At 46.1% G+C, this 21,815-nt stretch overlaps 1 protein-coding gene across 1 annotated transcript in view; it reads right to left on the bottom strand.

Annotated features, from left to right (window-relative positions):
• Positions 1-21,815, bottom strand: part of DPF3 (double PHD fingers 3) — a 251,100-nt gene that overhangs the window by 105,028 nt on the left and 124,257 nt on the right. The window contains exon 3 of the mRNA XM_063090345.1: positions 12,282-12,389. Within this exon, the coding sequence (XP_062946415.1) occupies positions 12,282-12,389 (108 nt within the window). The remainder of the gene's footprint in view (positions 1-12,281; positions 12,390-21,815) is intronic.

Raw genomic sequence — 21,815 nt, forward strand, 5'->3', positions numbered from 1 at the left:
CTGACTCCTTCTCCTTCGTTATTCAGCTCAGGATGGAGGACCGGGAACCTGCAAGTCATATGTGGATTATAATAAAATATGCCATATAGAAAACAGATTAAGACAGTTCTTCTTTGGGGAAATATATAAAGAGAGGAGCTGTCTGTTAGCTGTCGAGTTTGCAAGAGATACCATCTTTCGGGAGGCTGTGCTCTGCCAACAGACAGACTGCCCCAAGGGAAATCGTGGTGAAACACCCCGACACGGTGCATCCATCCATCCATCCATCATGGGCTCCCTCTGACGCAGGGGCCTGGAGATAGAGTTACGGTGCAAGAGGGAGGGAGGAATCCCACAGACAATGGCAGAGAATCCTCCCGCGAGATCATGAGCGCTCAGATTTTTTTTCTACCTGCCTCCAGTTTTTCTTTAAAAATAAAAACATGCAGTTTTCTCTTCTGGGTGCATGTTATTTTGAGGAGTTAAGCTCATCATATTTCCTTGGATTTATACATCAACTTACACCAAGAAGCAAGGAGCTTAAGAATCATTATATCATTTATCCCCATCAGACTCTCAGACTCATGGGGAAGGAGAAAGGACAGGATATTGTTCTCTCTTACCTCACAGGGGAGAGACTGGGGAGGACCTGAGAACTCATTTCTAAGATGGTGGAAGAGCTAGGAATCCGTCTGCTCATTCCCTAGGGGTGCTTCTCTTGGTTGTGTTGGGCTCCCTGTTTCGTGACTCATAAATTCAAAATAGATGAGGTCCACATTGAGGATCCATCACCCAGGTTGCAACCTGCAGGCCGTTGTCACCACTTGTTTTGGAATCCCAGGACACCCATACAACAGGAGGACTCACAGTTCCCTCATGTGGCCTCTGCGGCTCCTACCCACTGACCCCAAGTGGATGCTCAAGGATGGTTCCAGCATCCAGAAGTCAGGACCACAGATATGCATTCCCCACCCCCAAGACACAGAAAAACATCCCCACTGTCAAAGGAAGCCCACCACCAGGCTGCCCAGCAGGCTGAGGAAATGTAGCCTAGCAGGGTATTGATGACAGGGGAAGGACGGTGGGAGTGGACTGAGTGGGTGAAATGTTTCCAAGGGCAGGTGGGGGAATGAGGTGATGTTGGTCAAAGGGCACAAAGTCTCAGTTAGACGGATAGATACGTTCTGGAAATCTGGTGAACAGCATGGTGACTAGAGTTGTCAATTTTATTGTATACTTGAAAATTGCTTAAAGAGTAGATCTTAAATATTCTCACTACTAAAAAAAAAGATAAGTATGTGAGGTAATACACATGTTAATTAGCTTCATTTGATCATAAATATAATTTTTTATTTGTCAATTATACCTTAATAAAGCTGGGGAAAAAATAAAATAAAATAAAAATAGTTAAAGGGAATACAGATGACTGCAAAGTGCAAAAAGCTGTCTTGAGGTGAAATCTCAGCTCTGCTACCCTAAATCACACACATGGCCTTGAGTTCCTATCTGTAAACTGGGAGAACAAAACCCATTTCCCACTGTTGTCATGGAGCCAAAGGAGATAACAGATATAAAGTGCCTGACAGAAGCAGGGTCCTCAAATGGGAGCTCCCTTCTTTTCACCTCCTAAAGTCTCCCTCTCAGACCAACAGAGGTAGTGAGGCACATCTTCCCCTAGCACGGGCATGGGATCGGGGAGAATGGAAGCAAAGAGCAGAATCTGCAGCAGTTAAGAGGACAGAAGAGGCTGAGGATGAGACACAGCTCAGAAGCCCAGGTGCTGGCCCTGCTTCAGTTCCAGTGTGGGCATTGCTCTTGCAACTCTGGGGGGAGAATTCATGCAGAACCACACTGGAAGAGGCCTGCTTTATTCCTTCATTTGGCAAATAATTATTGAGCACTTACTACATGCCAGGCTCTGTTCTCAGTGCTGGGGACACAGATGTGAAAACAAAAGGGACAAAAATCCCTGCCCCCGTAGAACTTACATTCTAGCAGGGGAGAAACAATACATGAAATAAACCAGTGAAATCTTCAATGTGACAGTCATCAGTGCCTTGGAGAAAAATCAGAGCAGAGGAGAAGATGGAGCATTGGGGTGATAGGAGGGAGGTTACATTTTCAAATGTGGCCAGGAAAGTGCAAACCTGAAGGAGGAGAGGGAGGGTTGATGTCCAGGCAATGATGTTCCAGGAAAAGGATCCATCAGTGCAGAGGCCCAGAAGCCAGCCTCGTCTGCCTGGAGCAGGGAGAGTGGGGTGAACAGTAGGAAACCAGCTCAGAGAGCTACAGGGTCCTTGAAGGGCTGTGCAGTTGGCTGTGAGAACACTGGCTTCCACCCCAGGTATGATGGCAAGTCATTGGAGGCTTTGAGCAAAGTGTGACATGATAATGCCTATATTTTAACAGGATCACTCTGAAAACAACTGAAGAGGGGCAAGGGAAGTAGCAGGGAGCCCAGTTAGGAGTTATTGCAATATGTATGGAGCCCCACCAATGAGCCTGGTGCTTGGAGACAGCTGTGCACCATGTGGACAAAGCTCTGTCCTCCTGGCACTTACACCTATCTGCTCATCAGACACATCCCGGGGGCAGCAACCATGGGGAAGCAGTCCCTAGACCCCTGTGCACTGGGGGTTCCCTGCAGTGAACCAGGGTGGAGGCCAGGTGTCCCATGTTAAGGAGGCCAAGGTATGGACCCACACCAGGGTGAATCCACAGAGGAATGGTTCTCCAAAAAGAAAACAAACCAGCCTAGGCCATGCAGGGGAAAGACCCAGCCAGACGGGCCTGGCCTGGCACACCATGGGATAACATGTATAGCAAAGGCAGAGAGGAAACCTTCTAGTTCAGCTCTAAGCCCCAGGCAATATATGCCAGAAGGCTGAGTTCTGGGACACAGAGGTGAGCTCATGCAAGCTGTGGTTCTGGTGAAAGTGGGTCCCGCAGCCAGGTACCAAGTCCTCTCAGTGTGTAAGATACTAGACTGGGGCCTTTTAAAATACTCAAAGGCAGAATGAGTCCCCATTCTGGGTCAGATGGCACCCACTTTTCCAGCTGGGTAGCGAGCTGTCTGCAACAAGCTCATCATCAGTGCTGGGGACAGGAACAGCATTAGCTGAGACCCCCTCGGCCCACCCAGCAGTGCAGTGGGAAGGTGGCATCACATGCCTCCTCGCACTTGCCAAGTACTCTTTCTCCATCCCACCCAACTCTCAGAATACCCCCAGGGAGCTACCATGATCTGCATTTCACAGCAGAAGAATCAAGGCCAAGTGGTTAGGTAATTGCCCAAAATCACAAAGCCAGAGGGTGGAGGGGTCTGGACTAGAAACAAGGCCTTGCATCCCTGTTTGGTACCTCTTCTCCTGCAGAGCACAGCTGTTTGACAAAGGGAAGGACTCTATGACCTAAAACCAAAGAGAGGCAAGACAGCCCCTCAGGCCAGGCTGGGAACCAAGAGAAACCCAGCCCAGCTGCCTAAAGCTTCTCCTCTCTGGCTCCATCTCATTGGTGAAATGGAGATGATGAAAGCCAAGTCATGTTCTCCAAGCTCGAGATGAAATACCAGACACATTTCTTTCCTTCATCCCTTTAATAAATCTTTACTGTCCATCTACTATGTGTCAAGCCTCACTCTGTGTGCTAGATACAGAGGGGCCCCTGCCCTCTACCCTCATAGTGTGTACCTTCCAGCCGAGAGAGCTACAGGTGAGCAGGCCACAGCATGACTGAGTGACTCCTCAGACTTACAACCCACGCTCTACACATGGCTCTGCAGACATGGCCATGGAATCTCTGCTGTGGCCATGTCACTGCCCCAGCACTTCCAGTGGCCGGTCCATTTCCTCTGCCCACCCAAGCTCCCAAGCCCTGCAGAATGCAAGCAGTGTCGAGGACACCCAGACTCAGTCTCCAGCCCCAGCTCCTTTCCTGGGACTGCCAGGAAGACAAAAGGAGCAGGTCTCTGGAGCATAAGCAGTTGTGGCATGGAGCAGAGGCTGGAGTGGCCTGCCCACCTCTCCACGGCTCCCCTACTCAGGAGGCCAACCAGAGCTGAAGAAGCTGCTGCTGCTGCAGGCCTCCAGGATGGATGGCTGCAGGCTCTGACACTGCAGGAAAGAGATAAATGGCTGGTCATTTCCCCCTGATGCACTTGAAGGCATCCATTCTCCCAGCACCAAGCTCAGGCAACCCCCCGCACAGAGACAGATAAGCACTGACAGATGGGGGTGGGAGCCGCAGCGTCCTTCCCCGTCGGAAGGACACAGCCAGACTCCTCTGCAGGCCAGGAGAAGGTCACGCTGCCCATTGGCTCACACCTGGCTCGAGGCTCCCGGGTCCCTTCGCTCGCCTCCCCCCATCCCGCCCACCCCACCCGGCTCATCCATCTGAGGAGCACACGGCGAGGGGGAGGCTGGGGGCATGGGGAGCCAGCTGACAGGCTCATCAATCTCAGGCTACATGCTTGGCACATCGGCGTGCCTTAAGTTGTTCCCGGACCAGGAGGGTGTCAGAGGAGCCAGGGGCACTGTCTCGAGGAGAAGAGAAATGGCGCCGAACATCAGAGAGCAAATGGTGGAAGAGGCCTGGAGACTATTAAAATGTGGGCCATGTACAAAGCAGTAGGGAACTAATTAACATGCAGGATTTTCAAAAGCCGGGGAAGTTGGCCGCAACCTGCTCCCATCTGTAGAGTTCTGGCAGTTCCATGAGGCAGGGACAGCACCCTGGGCAGGCGAACCAGGCCCCTCCACCCTTGTCCAAGCAGGCAGGACTCAGGCCCCTCTGCCTGAACAACCCCCTTGGGGGACATCCCTCTGAGGGTCCCTGTGACTTGCCTGTTGGCCGGCTCATGTCCCCCTCTGCTTTGGGGCACTCTAAGATACTGTCTCCTTCAGAGCTCCTGCCCTCCTGTTCCCGCAACGTGTAATGGGGGGTGATTATCCTGGCCGTCCATCCCCAGTCACTGAGGTACTGCCAAAACCAGGAGAAAACCGAGGGAAAGAATGAGAACCCTACTCCTTGCTGCCTTCCCTCCCATCACCCTTGGAATCTGGCAAGGGTGGCAAAGCTCTGTGTTGCTCCCCAGGTGCCCCAGGCCTCAGGCACATTCTGGGTGCAGGAGGAATATCTGCTGCAAAAGCCCTTTCCATCTGCGAACACCAGGATGAATGTGTGTTGGGTCTTGGAGCAACATGGTGCCAGTTCCAACACGCTTCCCTCAGGGTTCTTTCCTTGGCTTCGCTGCTGATGCCCCTGGGAAATTAACTTCCTAATTCCCTGTCACAGCTTCCCAGCCTCTAAAATGAAGATAATATCTGTCCTAGACCATGGGGACTAAAGGTCTGGGGTAAAGATGCGAAATTGTTCTAAGCAGACTATCTGAGCATTTAACCCAGAGGGACACAAGTAAAAGTTTGTTCCCAGCCTTTTACTTTTCTTCATTCAAAAAAAAAAAAAAAAAACTGAAGTTAAAGGCCTCTTTTTTAATCAGCTGGCTTTTGCCCAACATCTGCCCTGCTACAGGGCCTTCTGGTGGATATTTACTATCCACCTTTCTCTCCTGCCAGCTCGGCTCCCCCGTCACAAGGACAGAGCTCTATTCTTGGGGGATGGTCCAGGGGAGGCCCCTCGCTGGCAGCAGACTGCTTCCCGAGTCTTCATGTTGTAGGAATTGTGATGTCTGCGTCATGAAACACCTTATGTTCGCCTCTGTGGCCAAGTGCAGGTTGCAGAGAACACTGAACTCAATTGTTACTCAGTGGAAAGAAATAATGTCGTATATGTTGTCCTTCAGACACCCAGGCAAGTGGAAGGTTGCAAGATGTTTATTCAAGATTGACTGGAGGGGTGCTGTTTGGCATGCAAAACACACAGGTCTGGGGACATTGAGAATGCTTTCAAATTCCAAGGGGCTCTCCCAGCTCTCAGTCCCTTCTCACCTCCCTACAGACCCATTTTTGTTTTTAGCGAGAAGTAAAGAAACACAGGAGGGTGGCATGTTCACGGTGAGGGGGCGGGGTGAGGAGGCAGCTCTGGGGAGTCACTCCATCAGGGTCATATTTTGCCCAGGACTGAATGACTTAGCAGCAGCCAAGACCCAGCTCCCCACTCCACACCTTGGAAGGTCTACTCAATCCCAGATGAGCTCTGTGCTTTGGAGTCTGAATCAGAAGTGGACAGTTCTGCGGCCCTGTCCTCAGACCATCTCGAAGGTCCCTCAAGATTCCTGAACCTGCACCTCTCTCCCTCAACCCTGTCCTGGTTTCTGACAAAGCTCTGCAGACCTGGGGTCAGGGACAACTGCAACCTTCATTACACCCTGGCCTTTGTTGCTGACAGCAGCCCAACACTGCTGAACTCAGGCAGGGACACAAAGACGGGGGAGCAAGCTGAGTGCTGGCATGATGAATCGCTATGGCATCTCCTCACCATCCACGGGAGAGTCTGGCATGGAAGGAGACCCGGGCTCTGAGACAGTTCTGCTCCAGCCCAGTGCCTGCTCAGTCTCTCATGGACCAGGGAGACTCTTCCCCCCTCCCCCGAGGAGATGACATTTCGGGGTGGTGCTGATGGGTGAACCCAGGCGACTTCAAGAGTCACAGACATAGCTAGATTCCTGAAGCGTGTCAAGGGGAGCTCAAGGGAGCCCCTGCCAGGAGGTGGGACAGGAAAGAGAAGGTTGGGCACCGTAGGGAGCTGGGGGTGGATGGGAGCCAGAGGGGATGATTGTTTGGTTTTCTTTCAACATAAACTCAGTCTTCTAGTTTCCATAAATTTAAAGCGATTTAGCCCAGGATAGACAGATTGATTATCAATTTTCAGCAAGTTTTACCCAAAGAAGATTATACATAATATTGTACAATTTGCATTTTTTTTCCCACTGAGCAATATATCTTGGGCATCTTTCCATTTTTTTGTACTCACTTTTTTTAAAGACAAAATAGTATTCCATTTGATGAATGTACTATGTATGAGGGTACTTCAAAAAGTTTGTGGAAAAATAGAATTAAAAGATAATGCTAATCTTTCCATGAGCTTTTTTTAAGTACCCTTGTATTTAACCAGTCCCTATCAATGGACCTGCTGGTAGTTTCCATTCCTTGTTTGAAGTTACAAACAATGCCACAATGAATATATTATATATATGTATATTACATCCATATAAAATATATATATTTATAGGATAAATCCTAGCAGTAGAAATTCTAGGTCAAAGGGCATGTGTTTCTTAAATACTAATAGGTACAATTCATTGTCCTTCACAAAGGTTACTCCCAATTCCACTGCAGCATGTAAGAGAGCATAACCCTGGCCTCTCCCTCCATCTCCATCACTGTTTCCTTCACCAACTCCTCTGTCTTTGGGAAGGTCTGCCCCAGTCCACCAGCTCATTGCCCCACCTACTAGGAATTTACAGCAAGTTCTCCAGGGACTCTGGCCAGTGACTCTCCTCTTTTTGAGTCACACTTAAACGTACCAACCAAAAAACAAGCTCTCCTTGAACCCACATCAAATGGAATAAAAATAAGAGATAGTGATTTTAAAATATTGTCCATGTCAACCCTGTGCTTAGAGAGGACATATGCCAAAAAAGGGAGGAGGTCCTCTCAGGTGGCAACTGCATTTTTTGAACGAGGGCAGAGCACCAGAAGGTGGACAGATTGTGCCTGCACAGGGACACCTGTCAAGGGCACAGGAAAGAAGCTGGGATCCAGAGTGTGCTCTGCTAACCAAACAGAAAGGGCATCATTTTGTAAATGTCCACCCAGAGTGGGTACTGCCTTCGACTTTTGCACAAAGGCACCATATGGACTAGCTGAGGCCCTGGATGAAGGTGCTTTTCTGAAATTTTGGCTTGTGTGAAAAATTCAAATGCAAGCTTGTGTCGCCTCTGGGAAGACAGTGGTACATTTCTCTGGTCTTGCTGTTTTGCATTCTCTAGATGGGCCCGGGCTGCTTCAAGGGATAGAGCTGAGACTTGCTCTGACTGATGCTAGGGCACGCCATGCATGACACTGTCCCCCTGCACTGCAGGCTGGTGTGGTGCCACACTCTGAGAGCCAGGCCTGCCTGGTGGTACAGACTCAGAGCAGGATCAGGAAATGACAAATATCAGGCCAAAGGCTTTGAGGTTTTGGTTTTGGTTTTGGTAGACTTCGTAGTAAGTCTGATTACCCAAAGAAGGAAACATGTTCATCTAAGACAGAGGTCTGTCATTTAAAAAGTTATTTATTCCATTCCTGGGCTGTTTCTCATTCTCAGCATCTCTGTATGGATTTGGAAGAACCAGTTTGCCTTGGGTGAGCCCAACTTTTCCCACCCCAAGATATAGCTGCATCTCTGAGGGCCCGTCATCACCGAGGCTGGCACTCCAAAGAAGTTGCTTGCCCAGGACACTGATCATCTCTGGGGCTGGGCCTTTGTTACTTGAAACCTGGTACAGCCAATTCTGCTTCAGGCTTGGAGCAGAGGCTGAGGAAACCTTTCAAATGATCACAGATGCAGACACGGTATGCTGGTAGGGACTTGGCTACAGAAAACCACCAGCCCTAGGGGTCTTCCTTTCCCTACTCTCACATGTCACAGCAGGCCTGAGGATGGGGCAGGTCCAAAGCCAGCTGTGAACCCAGCTGTTCCACATTCAGCCACAGGTAGGGCATAGACACTACTGAAAGGCCGCTGTGCCTGAAGTAAATGTCCGCAGACAGAAGGATCAAACATTTGTAAAGTGGCTTCTTGCCTCAGTCCTATCAACAGTGGACTGTTGGTTCTCAGACACGTGAGTAGCACAAAAAAACTCTCCTTGGTTCTGTGCACAGCCTGATCTTCCTGATCTTTTACCCTTACTTTCCTCTCTATCTCCCAGGGCTACGGTAGGGACCTAAAAAGTGCTGTGAATGAAAAGACTTTGTAAACTACAGTGTGCTATTCAGACACTGGTTATGATGATGATTACAATTCAATCGGAGTGTCCCATCCCATGGGTGGCAGTTATTAGTGCGACAGACATAAACTCAGCCAGATAATCAGTCCTTCCTGGGACTTCTCTGCCACAGCTGTTGAACGGGACTGCCTTTCTGTTGGGCATGGCGTGTGCTAATTCTGAAATTGCTGGTGGTCACCCTGCCTGCCCCATGAGGAGAAGAGAGTGTTAGAGGTAGAAAGAAACATACAGCTCACTACAATATTTGAGCACCTGGATACAGCTATGCCTGAAGCCAAGTGAACCTAAGATTCACTGTTACATGAGCCAACTTCCCTTTTTTTGCTTAGGCTCATTTGATTTGAACTTCTAACACTTATGACTGAAGAAATTCTAACTATCTCTTGCTGTGTTTTAGTAAGTCATATATATTAGGTTGTATAGTCATAAAATAAAATTTTTAAGAGAAAAAAGTCTTGTTAAAGTTTCTTTAAAGTTGCATACCTAACAGCAGCATGGGGAAGCAGAAAAAGCATTGACAGGGAAATCAAGCAACCTGGATTGATTCTCTGCTGGATCCACAGGAACTGCCGTGTGACTTTGAGCAAGTTTCTTCTGTCTGAATCTTAATAAAATAAGGAATTGGAGTTAATAATATCTAAAGTATTTTACAGTGCTAAATGTCTTTGATTCTATGAAAGAAGACCTAATTAGTCTGGTATAAAGTGCTCTCAATAAAGATGTTTTATATTGTTAAGAATAAAGACTAATAATTTAAAATTAGTGTCAAGTACTTATAATAAAATGCTTCAAATTAACAAATTACATCTGAGACATCCTCATATCCATGGAAAATATTCATTGCATCACTGGTCAAATTGGAAAAAATTAGAAACAAAAATTGGGAACAGCCTGTTTAAATAAATTGCAGTATATTTGTACAATGGAATATTACATTATTTCAAAAAAGGAATGAGGAAACTTTTTATATAGTGATATGGCCAATATCTAAGGCACATTTTTAAGTGGAAAGTGGAAATCCAAGGTAGTTATGCTGTGTAAACAGAGGAGGGGAAAACCATGTAGATGTAATTCCTGGTGCATGCAGGAGAACTATCTCTTGAAGGAATCTCAAAAAAACTGGTACTACTGATTGCCTCTTGGGAGATCATGTCTTATTTTTCACTACATAACATGTCCCTTTTATCTTCTGAATGTCAAAACATGTGATTGTATTACCTACTCAAAGCCAAACAAATTTTTTAAAGTTTTTAATTTAAAAATTACATATAGCTTTTTTGATCCTCATAATAAACCTGCAAGGCAAGCTAGAAATCCCAGGTGCCACGGTGCCTTTTTTACAGATGGAGACATATATCCAAAAGGTTCACATACTCAAACAAGGGGACACATCCAACTAGTGGCAGACGCCTGAGTAATACCCTCCCGCAAAGTCCACACAGCCAACCTGGCATGTGCTTATCCTCTCGCTGCAGCAGCTCCTGAAGGGCTCTGGATGGGGGAGAATTAACTAAGTCCAGGTAAGGATCAAACCTCGTCATTCATCATGCCACTCCCACAAGACCAGGACCAAGGGAGCTGGGGCAAGGGAGGAGGGCATTCCTGGCCTCAAAAGAACTGTCCCTATCAATAATTCTTTATATCTAATTTTTTTTAAATGTAGACGATGTGGAATCATGCCATGCTGACTTGCAGTCCAGCCACAGTCTTTGAGACCAGTGTTTCTCACACTTCAGCGAGCATTCTAGAATGCACTCCTGGGGATCGTGATAAAATGCAGGTTCTGACTCAGCAGGGCTGGGGTGAGGCCCAAGAGTCTCCATTTCTAACAAGCTCCATATTATGACCACACTCTGAGTGGAGCTAGAACCACACTGACCAATATGACTCCCACTCACCACATGTGGCTATTGAGCACCTGAAATGTCACTAATCCAAAACAAGATGTGGGGAGCTATGAAATACACACTGGAATTCAAAAACAGCGCCAAAAAAATAACAAAAAAATCTCATTCATAATTTTTATATTGATGACACACTAAAATGATAATATTTTGGGTAAGTGGGCTAAATAAAATTTATTGTTAAAATCCATTTCCCCTGTTTCTTTTTCCTTTTTTAATGTGGCTACTAGAAAATGTAAAATGACACCACTGGCTTGTATTATATTTCTACTGGATCAAGTCACTCTAGGAGACTTGACTCTCCTATGACCTGCATCTTTGGGGGTGGGGGGCAAAGGGAAGGGTTTGGAACCTCAGTCATCACTGGAGTGTTTGCAAGGATCTGTAAATTATGAAAGGACATTTGAGAACTTGGATGGAGCACACTGAAGAATCTAGCCCCCATCCACCCCCTAAGAAATCAAACTTCAACACAAGTGAAACCTGGGTTAAAGTGAACAATCAAAACAGTCTTAGCCATAGAACTGTGAGTGAAAACACTCCAAATGACTATAGCTAGAGATTCTGCAGAGCAAACACAGCCCAAGTGGTCAGTGTGGGAAGGAAGGAGTTGGGTAACACTGCCAGGCAGCCAGCCTCACTGATCTGCAACATTTTGGTGACAGCGGGAAGAAATGTGTCAACACTGTATTTGCACCACTGGATAGTACTGTTCCCACCATCCTGAGTCATGTCCCATCCTCAACACCCCAAAAACGGAGGTTCCCTTAAAGCTAAGGACCTGGGGGCAATCACATGGCCTGGCTGCAGATAGCCACAGAGTCGGAAGTGTAATAATAAATCAATAGTCAAGATAAACCAACCAACCAATTCCTTCCACATGGCCACAAAGCCATCTGCATCACCCAGAGGTAAATTTTGAGCTTAAATTCTTCCACTTCTGTATCCAAGGCAAGTTCTATTTTTAGCAAACTGACCCCTTTCTGTGTAAGACGCTCAGAAGTTTACACAGGGCAAGTGAGGAGAGATTCCACATGTACTCTTTCCCTAGAAACACACAACCTGGGACAAGGTCTCTTTACTTGAGGCCAGAACGAAGGTATCAGATGACCCAAAGGAGCCACAGCTCCTTTGGTTCTATTGGAAAGTCAGTCCCCTGGGCCGGGGCCTACCCTGCTGCTCCTGCTTTACTCCTGGGATGGAAAGAGGGGAGACAAAAGGAGGGAGAAGCCACGCGATGCCCAGAGGGGAGGGAAGCTCAGGTGGACACACAGACATGTTTATACACAAGAGCTGGCCCAGAGGGACACAGAGCACCAGTGGGCATGTTTACCCTCCTGGAAACCTTAGCTCTACAGACAAAGGAGAACCCACCCTTGTCCTGGGCCCAGCCCAGCCCTCCCCACCTCTCCCATCATGGATCCAGCCAAGCTCCAGAGGGCACTGACCAGGTTTTATTTCCAGCAGCCGCAGTTTTGGATCCTCCGGCGGGTGCAATCGTCTCTTCTTGCGCCAGCAGCGCGCAGGGTATGTATACAGCTGGCCTGGGGCGAGGCCTGTGGACAGAGACAATGTAAAGATTAAATGCTCCAGGCTGGAAGGGGCTTTGGAAACTACCTTGACTAATCTTGTCGTTCACAGTGAGAGGAAACTGAAGCCCAGAGAGGCAAAGTGACTTGTCAAGGTCACACAGCTGGTTGACAATAGAGCCAAGGCTGAATTTATGTCATCTAACCCCAGGACATTTGCTCTGTTTATTCCACCATGCTGTTCAGCAGGCCCAAGCCAGAAACAGCCATCACCTTTACCAAAACCAGTTCTGCTCTCCCAGACTGGACAGAACAACCGAGGGACCTTCAGACCACAAGAGGGACATTTCCAGAGTCAACCTCACCACAGTACTTTCAAGGCAGTGGGGTCTCCAGCTACTGCCCCTCTGTCCAGATCCAAGTGAAATAGTTTCTGTTCAAGGTGGAGCAACAGAAGGCAGCTGGCCTACACTAGGGACAGCCTGGATTGAGAAGAATTTCAAGGGAACAGGATCCAAGGAGCCAGATCTACTTACTGGCTTCTCCCACCTACTGATGGCTGCTGGTAGCTCGCCAAAGCCAAAGGGAGCCCTAAGCAACCTCCATGAAAATATAAGGCTACTCTGGTGAGCAGGCTCCACGGCCTGCAGAGCCAGCACATCTGTATATCCCTGACCACCTTCTGGGCCTTACATAAAGAAGTGGGCAGGAGTCCAGTGGCTGGGCTTATGTACCAAACCATTACACAATGACAGTCTCCATTTATATTTGGCCTTTGACACCACAAGCATCATTGTCATGCCAAGCACCCCATGAGGAGCCCTCTTGCTCATCAGACAACACTTTTGTGGCTCCTGTGGCACATAGTGTGGCAGCCAGAGGCCTTGGAGAAACATGGACTCTCCACACTAGACCACAGTCTTTTCCCAGAGAAAAGGGCAGGAGCTGAAGGCTAAGGGTAAGAGGAAGGTGCTTAAGACTGGCTAGGTGATTTGCAGTCTTAAAAAGGCTGTCAGATGGCCCCCAAATAAATCAGCAAGCCAACCAACCAACCCCCGCCAGGGAGAAAAGCCTAGTGAGGACCAGGACTTTTCTGTCTTGCTCTTGTCAGAATCCCCAGAACCAGAACTGTGCCTAACATGTGGGAGATCGAACTACATATGTGTTGAAAGAATGAACGAATATGTTCCGGCTTCACGTGAAGTCACAACTCTGTCTTCTATAGATAAACGTGGCAGGCAACAGCTGTTAGCTGTCAGCACCTTCACATGAGAGTGTCCCTGCATTTACCTAGGGCCACCAGGCTCGGAAAACATCAGTTCTGTTCCCATCCACTGGCTTCCACCTTGGAGCCCTTAAAAGTTAAGAAGGAAACTGACTTCATTCTGTGCCTTTGCAAAGAAAATCCACATACATTTCGCTGCTATATATCCATTCATTCATTTTCCATTTTCACTAGTCACCTCTACCCATTTATTGGGTTGGGTCCCAAACGGAGGCAACTATCCCCGCATTAAAGGAACCAAAATGTTCAGGTCTCTTTAAAGTGCTAAGCATCATTTTAATCACACAGCTACTCCTAAAGGTTGCAAAACCATAAACAAGTTGGAGGTTCTGCCCCCTCCCCCTTTGATTCTTAGAAACCATTTAGGGTGACAGAGCCTAGGGGGTTCCTGCTTCATGGGATTCTGCAGAGTAGGAGGATCCTGCAGCACTGAGCTCCCTGAGCTCTGAGGACCAGACTTGTGGTGACCAAATGAATCAAATAAGGTAAGCTTGCCATCCCTCCCCTGGGAGGTCTGATTGTGACCTCTGAGGGAAGGCATCACTGGGAATGGCTCAATGTTTCTGGTGTGGCTCACTCCAGGACCATGTCATCCCTGATCCTGTAATTCCTGAATGGATGCATTGATTCTGGGTCCCTTCCATATGTGCAGGCCATCTCCAGAAATGGTGTTCCCCAGGATCCCAGAGAAGGCCAAGTACAAGGGCTGGCCCATTACTCCACGTCCCAGAACTGGTCCCACTAATCCCCACTCATTTGGGGTTAGTGATTCTTAACCCAGGCTAAAAACAAAATCCCCTGGAGAACTTCTCAAAAACACCAATGATCAAAATCCATGCCAGACTTGAATGTGGTAGGCGAGGGAACTGGGCAACTTTTTTTTTTTTTTTTTTTTGTCTTTTTGTGACCGGCTGCACCGCGCTCAGCCAGTGAGCGCACCAGCCATCCTTATATAGGATCCGAACCCGCAGCAGGAGCACTGCTGCGCTCCCAGCGCCGCACTCTCCCAAGTGCGCCACGGGGTCGGCCCGGGCAACTATTTTTTTTAAAGAACTTTGTAGATCATTCCAATGTCTAAGTGAGGACCTCTGGATGTCTAAGCATCATCTAGTCACTGCATGTTTTCTCTGATGTACCAAGACTGGTTTAATGGTCTTTCCTGTAGGATCCTGAGGTTCCTTGTATTTCCCCAAGGCATTATAATTAATTACCTGCTTACTAGATTGTTTCCCCTACTGGTTTTATAAGATCCAGGATGGCAGGAACTGCATCCATTTGCAGTATTCCCCAACGTTTAGCACACAGTGCTTGGCAGGCACATCAAGGAATACTTATCACATAAATTCAACCATCACTGAACCAGACTCAGAAATATAGAAATGACCACTGGCCCTGCTGTTCATGACTACAAGAGACTCATCTACCCAGATCCAAACCATCCAAGAGGGACTCCAGAAGGTGGACCCAGAACTGAGTCCAGCCCACCAGCCTCAGCATGGCGGTCTCCTTCTTGCCCCATAGGCTGCTGATCCAAAGCAGGTGAGTGAGAAGGAGCCAGTCCACACGAGCACTCTCGAAGGTCTGAGTGGCAGGAGTTTGAAAATGCCAGTGCTTGTCTAGGTCCTACCCTCTCCCTGAGACTACAGTGTCTGTGCTTGCTGGTCAGCGGCACCGAGGCAGCCTCGGGCCACCCTGCTTGTAGCTGTCAGCCCACTCTCCTAGGAGAGTCCATTTTATAAGTAGTTTGTCCAGAAGAGGAGACTATTTTTGTTTCATTCTTTCTCTGGTGGATTGAAGAAGCTCCACGGTGCAGAGGAAGAGCCCGTGAGTCCCGGGAAATATCCCAACACCTTTCTGAGCCTGTCCCTCGCCTGTAAGGTAAGGGAGTTAGTAATGCCTACCTCGTAGGGATTGTAATGGGGATTAACTTATATTCAAGAGGACATTCTCCATAACCACGAAGACTTGACAAATGTCAGTTGTTATTATGAGTTAGCTGACTTAGGCGATTCTTGGCATCTGCCCACATGGCACGGCAAGGTCCCCCACCCTGCCCCCCATGTTGCTGTTTGGTCCTTTAGCCACAAGGGTGGAAACAGCCTTCTCTTTGATGTCTGCTTTGAATCCACCTTGTCTCGACAATCCTTATTCCCTTCCTCACCACCTCGCGAGGCTGACAGGCACCAGGGTTTCTTTAGAGAACCAACACATTCAGCCCGAGTTCCACTTGTGGAGGGAAAAGCAGAGCCTCATGAGACTTATGTTGTTTATCTCATTAGAACAGGAGGTACATAACTCAAAGCGTGTGCGCGTGTGTGTGTGCGTGTGTGTGTGTGTGTGTGTGTGTGTGAGTGTGAGTGTGTGTGTGTTTGTGTGTGAGTGTGTGTGTGTGTGATGGAGGAAGGATGAGGAGAGAAGGAGAGAAGGATGGAGTCACAGCTGCTATCAGGGAAATTAACCTTGAGGAATAAGCCTGGGGCTAGAGGTGGATACAGACGAGGGGAAACGGGAGGCAGGAAACAAGAGGGGGGACCAGTCCTCCCTGGTAACCAAGGCCACAGCTACTCCTCCATTTGCACACCCACTGAGCAAACTGCTTTTCTGTTACTTTGAGCTCCAACTACAGTTACAACACTCACGCCCGTGTGCAAGCACAGGCACGACGCACGCGCACACACACAGCCGCACAGAAATTCATACACTCGCTGGGAGAACGGGCTCGTAGAAAAACGTGGCATGTTGGGCCTGATGCCTACACAGTCAGCTGACTCCAGACAAACAGCTGAGTATCCACACTGCTCAAGTTCAGCAGGTGGAGCCTGAGTGTTCTGAGCCTCTCTAACAGACACAGCATGAGCGATTAAGAATTCAGAAGATGAAATGGGATAGAAAAGAAAGGGAAGGATACTGGGGGGAAGAAAAGAGCTGGAGCAGCTTCCTCTTCCCCAATCAGAGTTGAACTGCGGCAGTTCAAGCCCGCTCAGCAAAGGGCTCTCCCTGCAGCGACTCAGAGGGGCAGACCCGCAGCTGCTGCTGAACCTTCTCGACAACAAAAACCTGTGACTCCACAGGACAGTCTGTCCCACTGTTGGCCAACGTTTATCATGATAAAAAGATTCACCCCACCCTTATTTTGAATCAAAATCTACCTTCATGTAACTTATGCCAATGTGTCGACCCTCTGTCCCAACAATGAACAAGAATCACCCGCATCCCAAGCCTCCATCCCTTATAGCCACTTGGGTTTGAAGAGAAGTCAACCAAGAAGCTGAGGAACTGGAGTGAAAGTGGGTAGGAGGAGAGAGGTAATGACCACACCTGCTCAGAACCAGGTAACAGGATCAAAGGCTCCAAATGAAGAATCCAAACGCAGCTGCCGATGGAACAGGAGGCTCCTCTCCAGGCTTTTCTGTGCCATTGAAAGAGCTCCTCCCCATCCTGCTCCCACACGTGTCAGCACAATGGGTCATTAACAGCCTCCATGTTTATAAACAGATAATGCCATGAGCCAGGGATTTTTCACCAAGACTGGGCATCAGAGCTGCATAAGCATTATTAGAAAGGGCAGATGCCTGGGCCCTAGCCCAACCCTACCGAACCAGAATATCGGAGACACACCAAGGCAGTTGGAGCTGGAAAAACTGCCACATAACGAACTTAGCACCAGATCTCATCTTACTCATATTTACACTCGCAGGGCCTGCCCCGTACATAACAGGCGTTCCATCCGTGTTTGTGGTTGAAAACACCAATTTGAAGCAACTCTACAGAGCTGGAGGGATGAGCCACGAGCCCCTGGGTAGGTCTTGAGGAGTGGGCAAGCATTTCACAAGTGCTTACACCAGCAGCATCCCTGGGGCTCTGCCTCACCTCTTCTCTGGCCCCTTTAAAAGCTGTCCTGACTTCAAGGCCCACCTCTTCAGTAAAGCCCTCCTGAACCAACCCAGGCCACAGCACCTTGTCTTCCCTGATGGGCACGTGGCACCACACTCCAGGACTCAGCCCAGCTCTCTGTCCAGCCCACCAACCATCCCCTTCCTGCCTGCTCTCCCAATGTTCTCCCTCTGTTCTCTCTAAAATTCAATTCCAGTGTCCCTTGCGCCAAGGCCTTCCTGACAAGGTAAACTTCAAATCCAGAATTCTTCCCACCTCTTCTGGTCCAGGGGCTCCCAAGTTCCTCACAGCTGCCACCACAGCCAAAGCTGACACAGTAACAATAGCTAACATTTACTGAGCTCTCACTTTGTGCAAGGCTAGCATCCCACATTCACTACTATCTCATTGTAGCAACAACCCTATGAGGCATTTAAAGGTTTAGGACAGTGAGGCTGACAGTGATTAAGTAACTGGCCCAAGATCATACAGTTCCCAAGGGGAGTCTAGCCCACAGCGCATGTGCAAAATCTCTCCACATCCTACCTAAATCCCCACTGAGCCATCCTATTGCTGGCCCAGACACAGCAGGATTGAAACCCAGAGGCCTGCCGTTATTGGAAAACAGATACCCACACCAAAGCCATGCAGGAAAACAGCCCCCAGCCCACCACCCACCCCCACTAAACCGCTTCTTGTGGAATTTATTTTTCCTTTCCTATGACATTACCAACTACAATTGCTCAGAAAGAAATGCATCCTGGTAATATAAAAGCATTGTAATAAGGCATGTAAAATGTATGGAGAAGCAAAAAAAACACCAGGATCTACTTTCTAAATTCATCAGACGAATATTTTTAAAGAATAATATGATTACAATGTAGGGAGGGAACTCAGAAGTTATTCGGTCTGACCCCTACCTGATATAAGAATCATCTCTACAACATCCGCGACAAGTGCCCCTCACGCCAGCCTCTATTTCAATAATTCTAGTTCTCACCCTGACATTAAGCATTCAACTGTGCTATCAAACTACGCTGTTGATAGAAATATGCCTGCCACTCTCATCCACCACTGGCGGAGTGCAAACAGCACAACCCTGTAACGAAGAATTCAGCATATCTAGCAAAACTACATATGTATTTGCCCTTTGACCTAGCAATTCCATTTCTAGGAATCTATATCACAGATTCACGTGCAAAAATAAAAAATTATGTATCACTTAGTATTTGTTATACTAGGAAAATACTAGAAACAATCCAAATGTCCATCTATAAAGACCTGGTTAAATGAACAATAGTATATACACACGATGTCTTGTTACGAAGCTGTTAAAAGAAAAACAGACCAACAGAGAAGTATACACTGCAATGGCATATATTGTTAAGTGAAAGCAGCAGGGTGGAGAATGGTGTGTACGATATACAGTGTTTATCTAACAAATAGGGATACACACATATATGTACATAAACAAATGTATTATATGTTTGCAAAAGTTCTTTTTAATGGAAAGATAAACCAAAAACTAAAAAAAAAAAAAAAAAAGGCTACTTAGAGAGCACAAAAACAAAATAATAGTATAGCCTGACCATTCCTAATCCAAAATCCAAAATGCCCCAAAATCCAAAAGTTTTTGAGGGCTGACATGCCACCACAAGTGGAAAATTCCACACCTGATCTCATGTGATGTCACAAGAAAAACGAAAGCACACAACACACAGTTTATTCAGCAGCCCCAGGTACTCTGGTGATGTCACTGTGCTGCTTAGTTACCTTGAACACATTATTTTGTTTTGTTTTGTTTGTTTGTTTGGGCAATTGGCCAGTACAGGGATGGAACCCTGAACCTTGATGTTATCAACACCATATTTTTTCACTGTATGAATGGTATGTCATATATTTTACTGTTAAGTACTCGTGTGTAAATAAATGTAAGTAATTGCTTATCATAGCACATAAATTCAGAATCAGAAATGATAGTGATGCCAAACAACCTCAACCTGTCCACATGGGTGGCTAAGATAGTGACACCTTTGCTTTCTGATGGTTTGATGTACACAAACTTTATTTAAAATATTGTATAAAATCATCTTCAGGTTATGTGTATAAGGTGTATATAAAACATAAATTAATTTCCTGTTAAGATTTGGGTCCCATCCCCAAGACATATTACATATATACAAATATTCCAAAATCCAAACTCCGAAACACTTCTGGTCCCAAACATTTAGGAAAAAGGATACTCAACCTGTAAGAAGATGAAGAGGAGGGGGAGGAGGAGGAAGTTGCCTATAGGAAGAAGAAAGGAACAGGGTTAAAGGGAAGATAGAGCTAGACTTTCTCTAAATATACCATGCTTTATAGATTTGACTTTAGAACTATGCAAATATTTTACACAATTTTAAAGTAAAATTAAATTAAAATAAAAAACTAACATCTATTTCTGACTACAATGGAAAATAAGGACTAAATTTAGCCACTACCTGAAACCAAAAGAGAGAAAAATAAATGAAACAACAGTTTGCAATACACTGGACATCAGGCATTGAAGGGCAGTAATCTCTGAGACACTGGAAACAAACAATATAAGCCATATGATTGCCCCAGCTTATAGCCTTGAAATAGTTTCCAGATTGCAGCACAAAGAGGAGGGACAATGATACAGCCCAGCAGACTCCCTGAGTCTAAGTTAAAGGGAAAGAGCTGAAGGTCTGGGGACACCACAGTGACTAGAATTCAAGGGACAGAATAGTAAACAGAAAGAGCTGTACAAAGAAACAACTATGGAGATCCACAGAGGGTCCCCTTCAAGTATTCAGCTCAGTACTGATAAGTGCAGGCTTGTGAAGAAACTATCCAAGACTTAGGAAAGAACCACCCAAAAAGATTAGAAGTAACAATGCCTGGTGTACACAAGGGGCCAGGAATAGTCTGTTCCCACCAGCCAGTATGAAAAATATCATAATTCATGGGGTACTGGGTAGAGAAGAGTCTTGTCTCACTAGACCAAGTACTGTTCCAGCTCCACCTAACAAATTAAAAACAAGACAAGAAAGGATCAAACTCTTTATTAAGTGTATTCCAAAACAATACTCAAGAACATTTATAGGAATGAAAAAATACACAGCATCCAGCAAGGTAAAATTCACAATGTATGGCATCCAATCCAAAATTATGTCATTTAAAGAAGTTGGAAAATATTACCTATAAAGAAGAGAAAAATCAATCAATTGAAACCTACCCAGACCTGAAATTGATGTTAGAATTAGTAGCAAGAACTTTAAAACAGTTATTATTTGTGAGCTACATGTTTAAGAGTTTAGTAAAAACTTAGAATATGTATTTTTTAAAGACTCAAATTTAACTTCTGGAAATGAAAACTACAATGTGTGAGATGAAAACATATCAGATGGACTTAATGGTCAAATTAGACATTCCAGAAGAGAACTGGTTAACTTGAAAACAGCAATAGAAATTATCCAAAATAAAACCCACAGAAAAAAGAACAGCATCAATGATCTATGAGACAACATGAAACAGCCTAATATATGTGTAATTGGAGAGGAGAAAAGAGATATGTGTAGAAATAATGGCTGGAAATTTATGAAGTTTGATGAAAACTATAAACCTGTAAATCCAAGAAGCACAACAAAACTGGAAACAAAAACCATGAAGAAAACTACAGCAAGGCACATCATAATCAAACCTGCTCAAAAATAGTGAAAAAGGAAAAATATTCAAAGCAACCAGAGAAAGGAGACATGTTGCATATACAGAAACAAAGATAAGGATGATTTATCATCATAAACAATACAAGCAAGAAAAGAGTGGTTCAATATCATTACAGTACCAAAAGAAAAAACAAAAAAAAAAAACTTGTCAACCTAGAATTCTATACCCAGCAAAAATATCTTTCAAAAAACTAAGTCAAACTAAAAATAGTTTCAGACATACAAAAGCTGAAAGAATCCATCATTTGTAGACTGACACTATAAGAAATTTTAAAAGAAGTCTTTTAGGCATAAGGAGATTAACATCAGATCTAAATCTGGATCTACACAAAGGAATAAAGACTATCAGAATTGGTTTAGTACATGAATAATTATACAAGACATCTCTATTATTTAAAATACTCTTTTTTCTTTTTTTTTTTACTGGAGGGAAAAAAAACTTAGATATTTAAAATTCTTTGAGAGATGATTGACTATTTAAAAAATAATAATGACAATGTAGTATGGGGTTTATACTATATGTTAAAATAAATTGAATAACAACAATTGCACAAAGGTCAATAG

This window comes from Cynocephalus volans, chromosome 3 (genome assembly GCF_027409185.1).
Source record: "Cynocephalus volans isolate mCynVol1 chromosome 3, mCynVol1.pri, whole genome shotgun sequence".
Classification (NCBI taxonomy): Eukaryota; Metazoa; Chordata; class Mammalia; order Dermoptera; family Cynocephalidae; genus Cynocephalus; species Cynocephalus volans.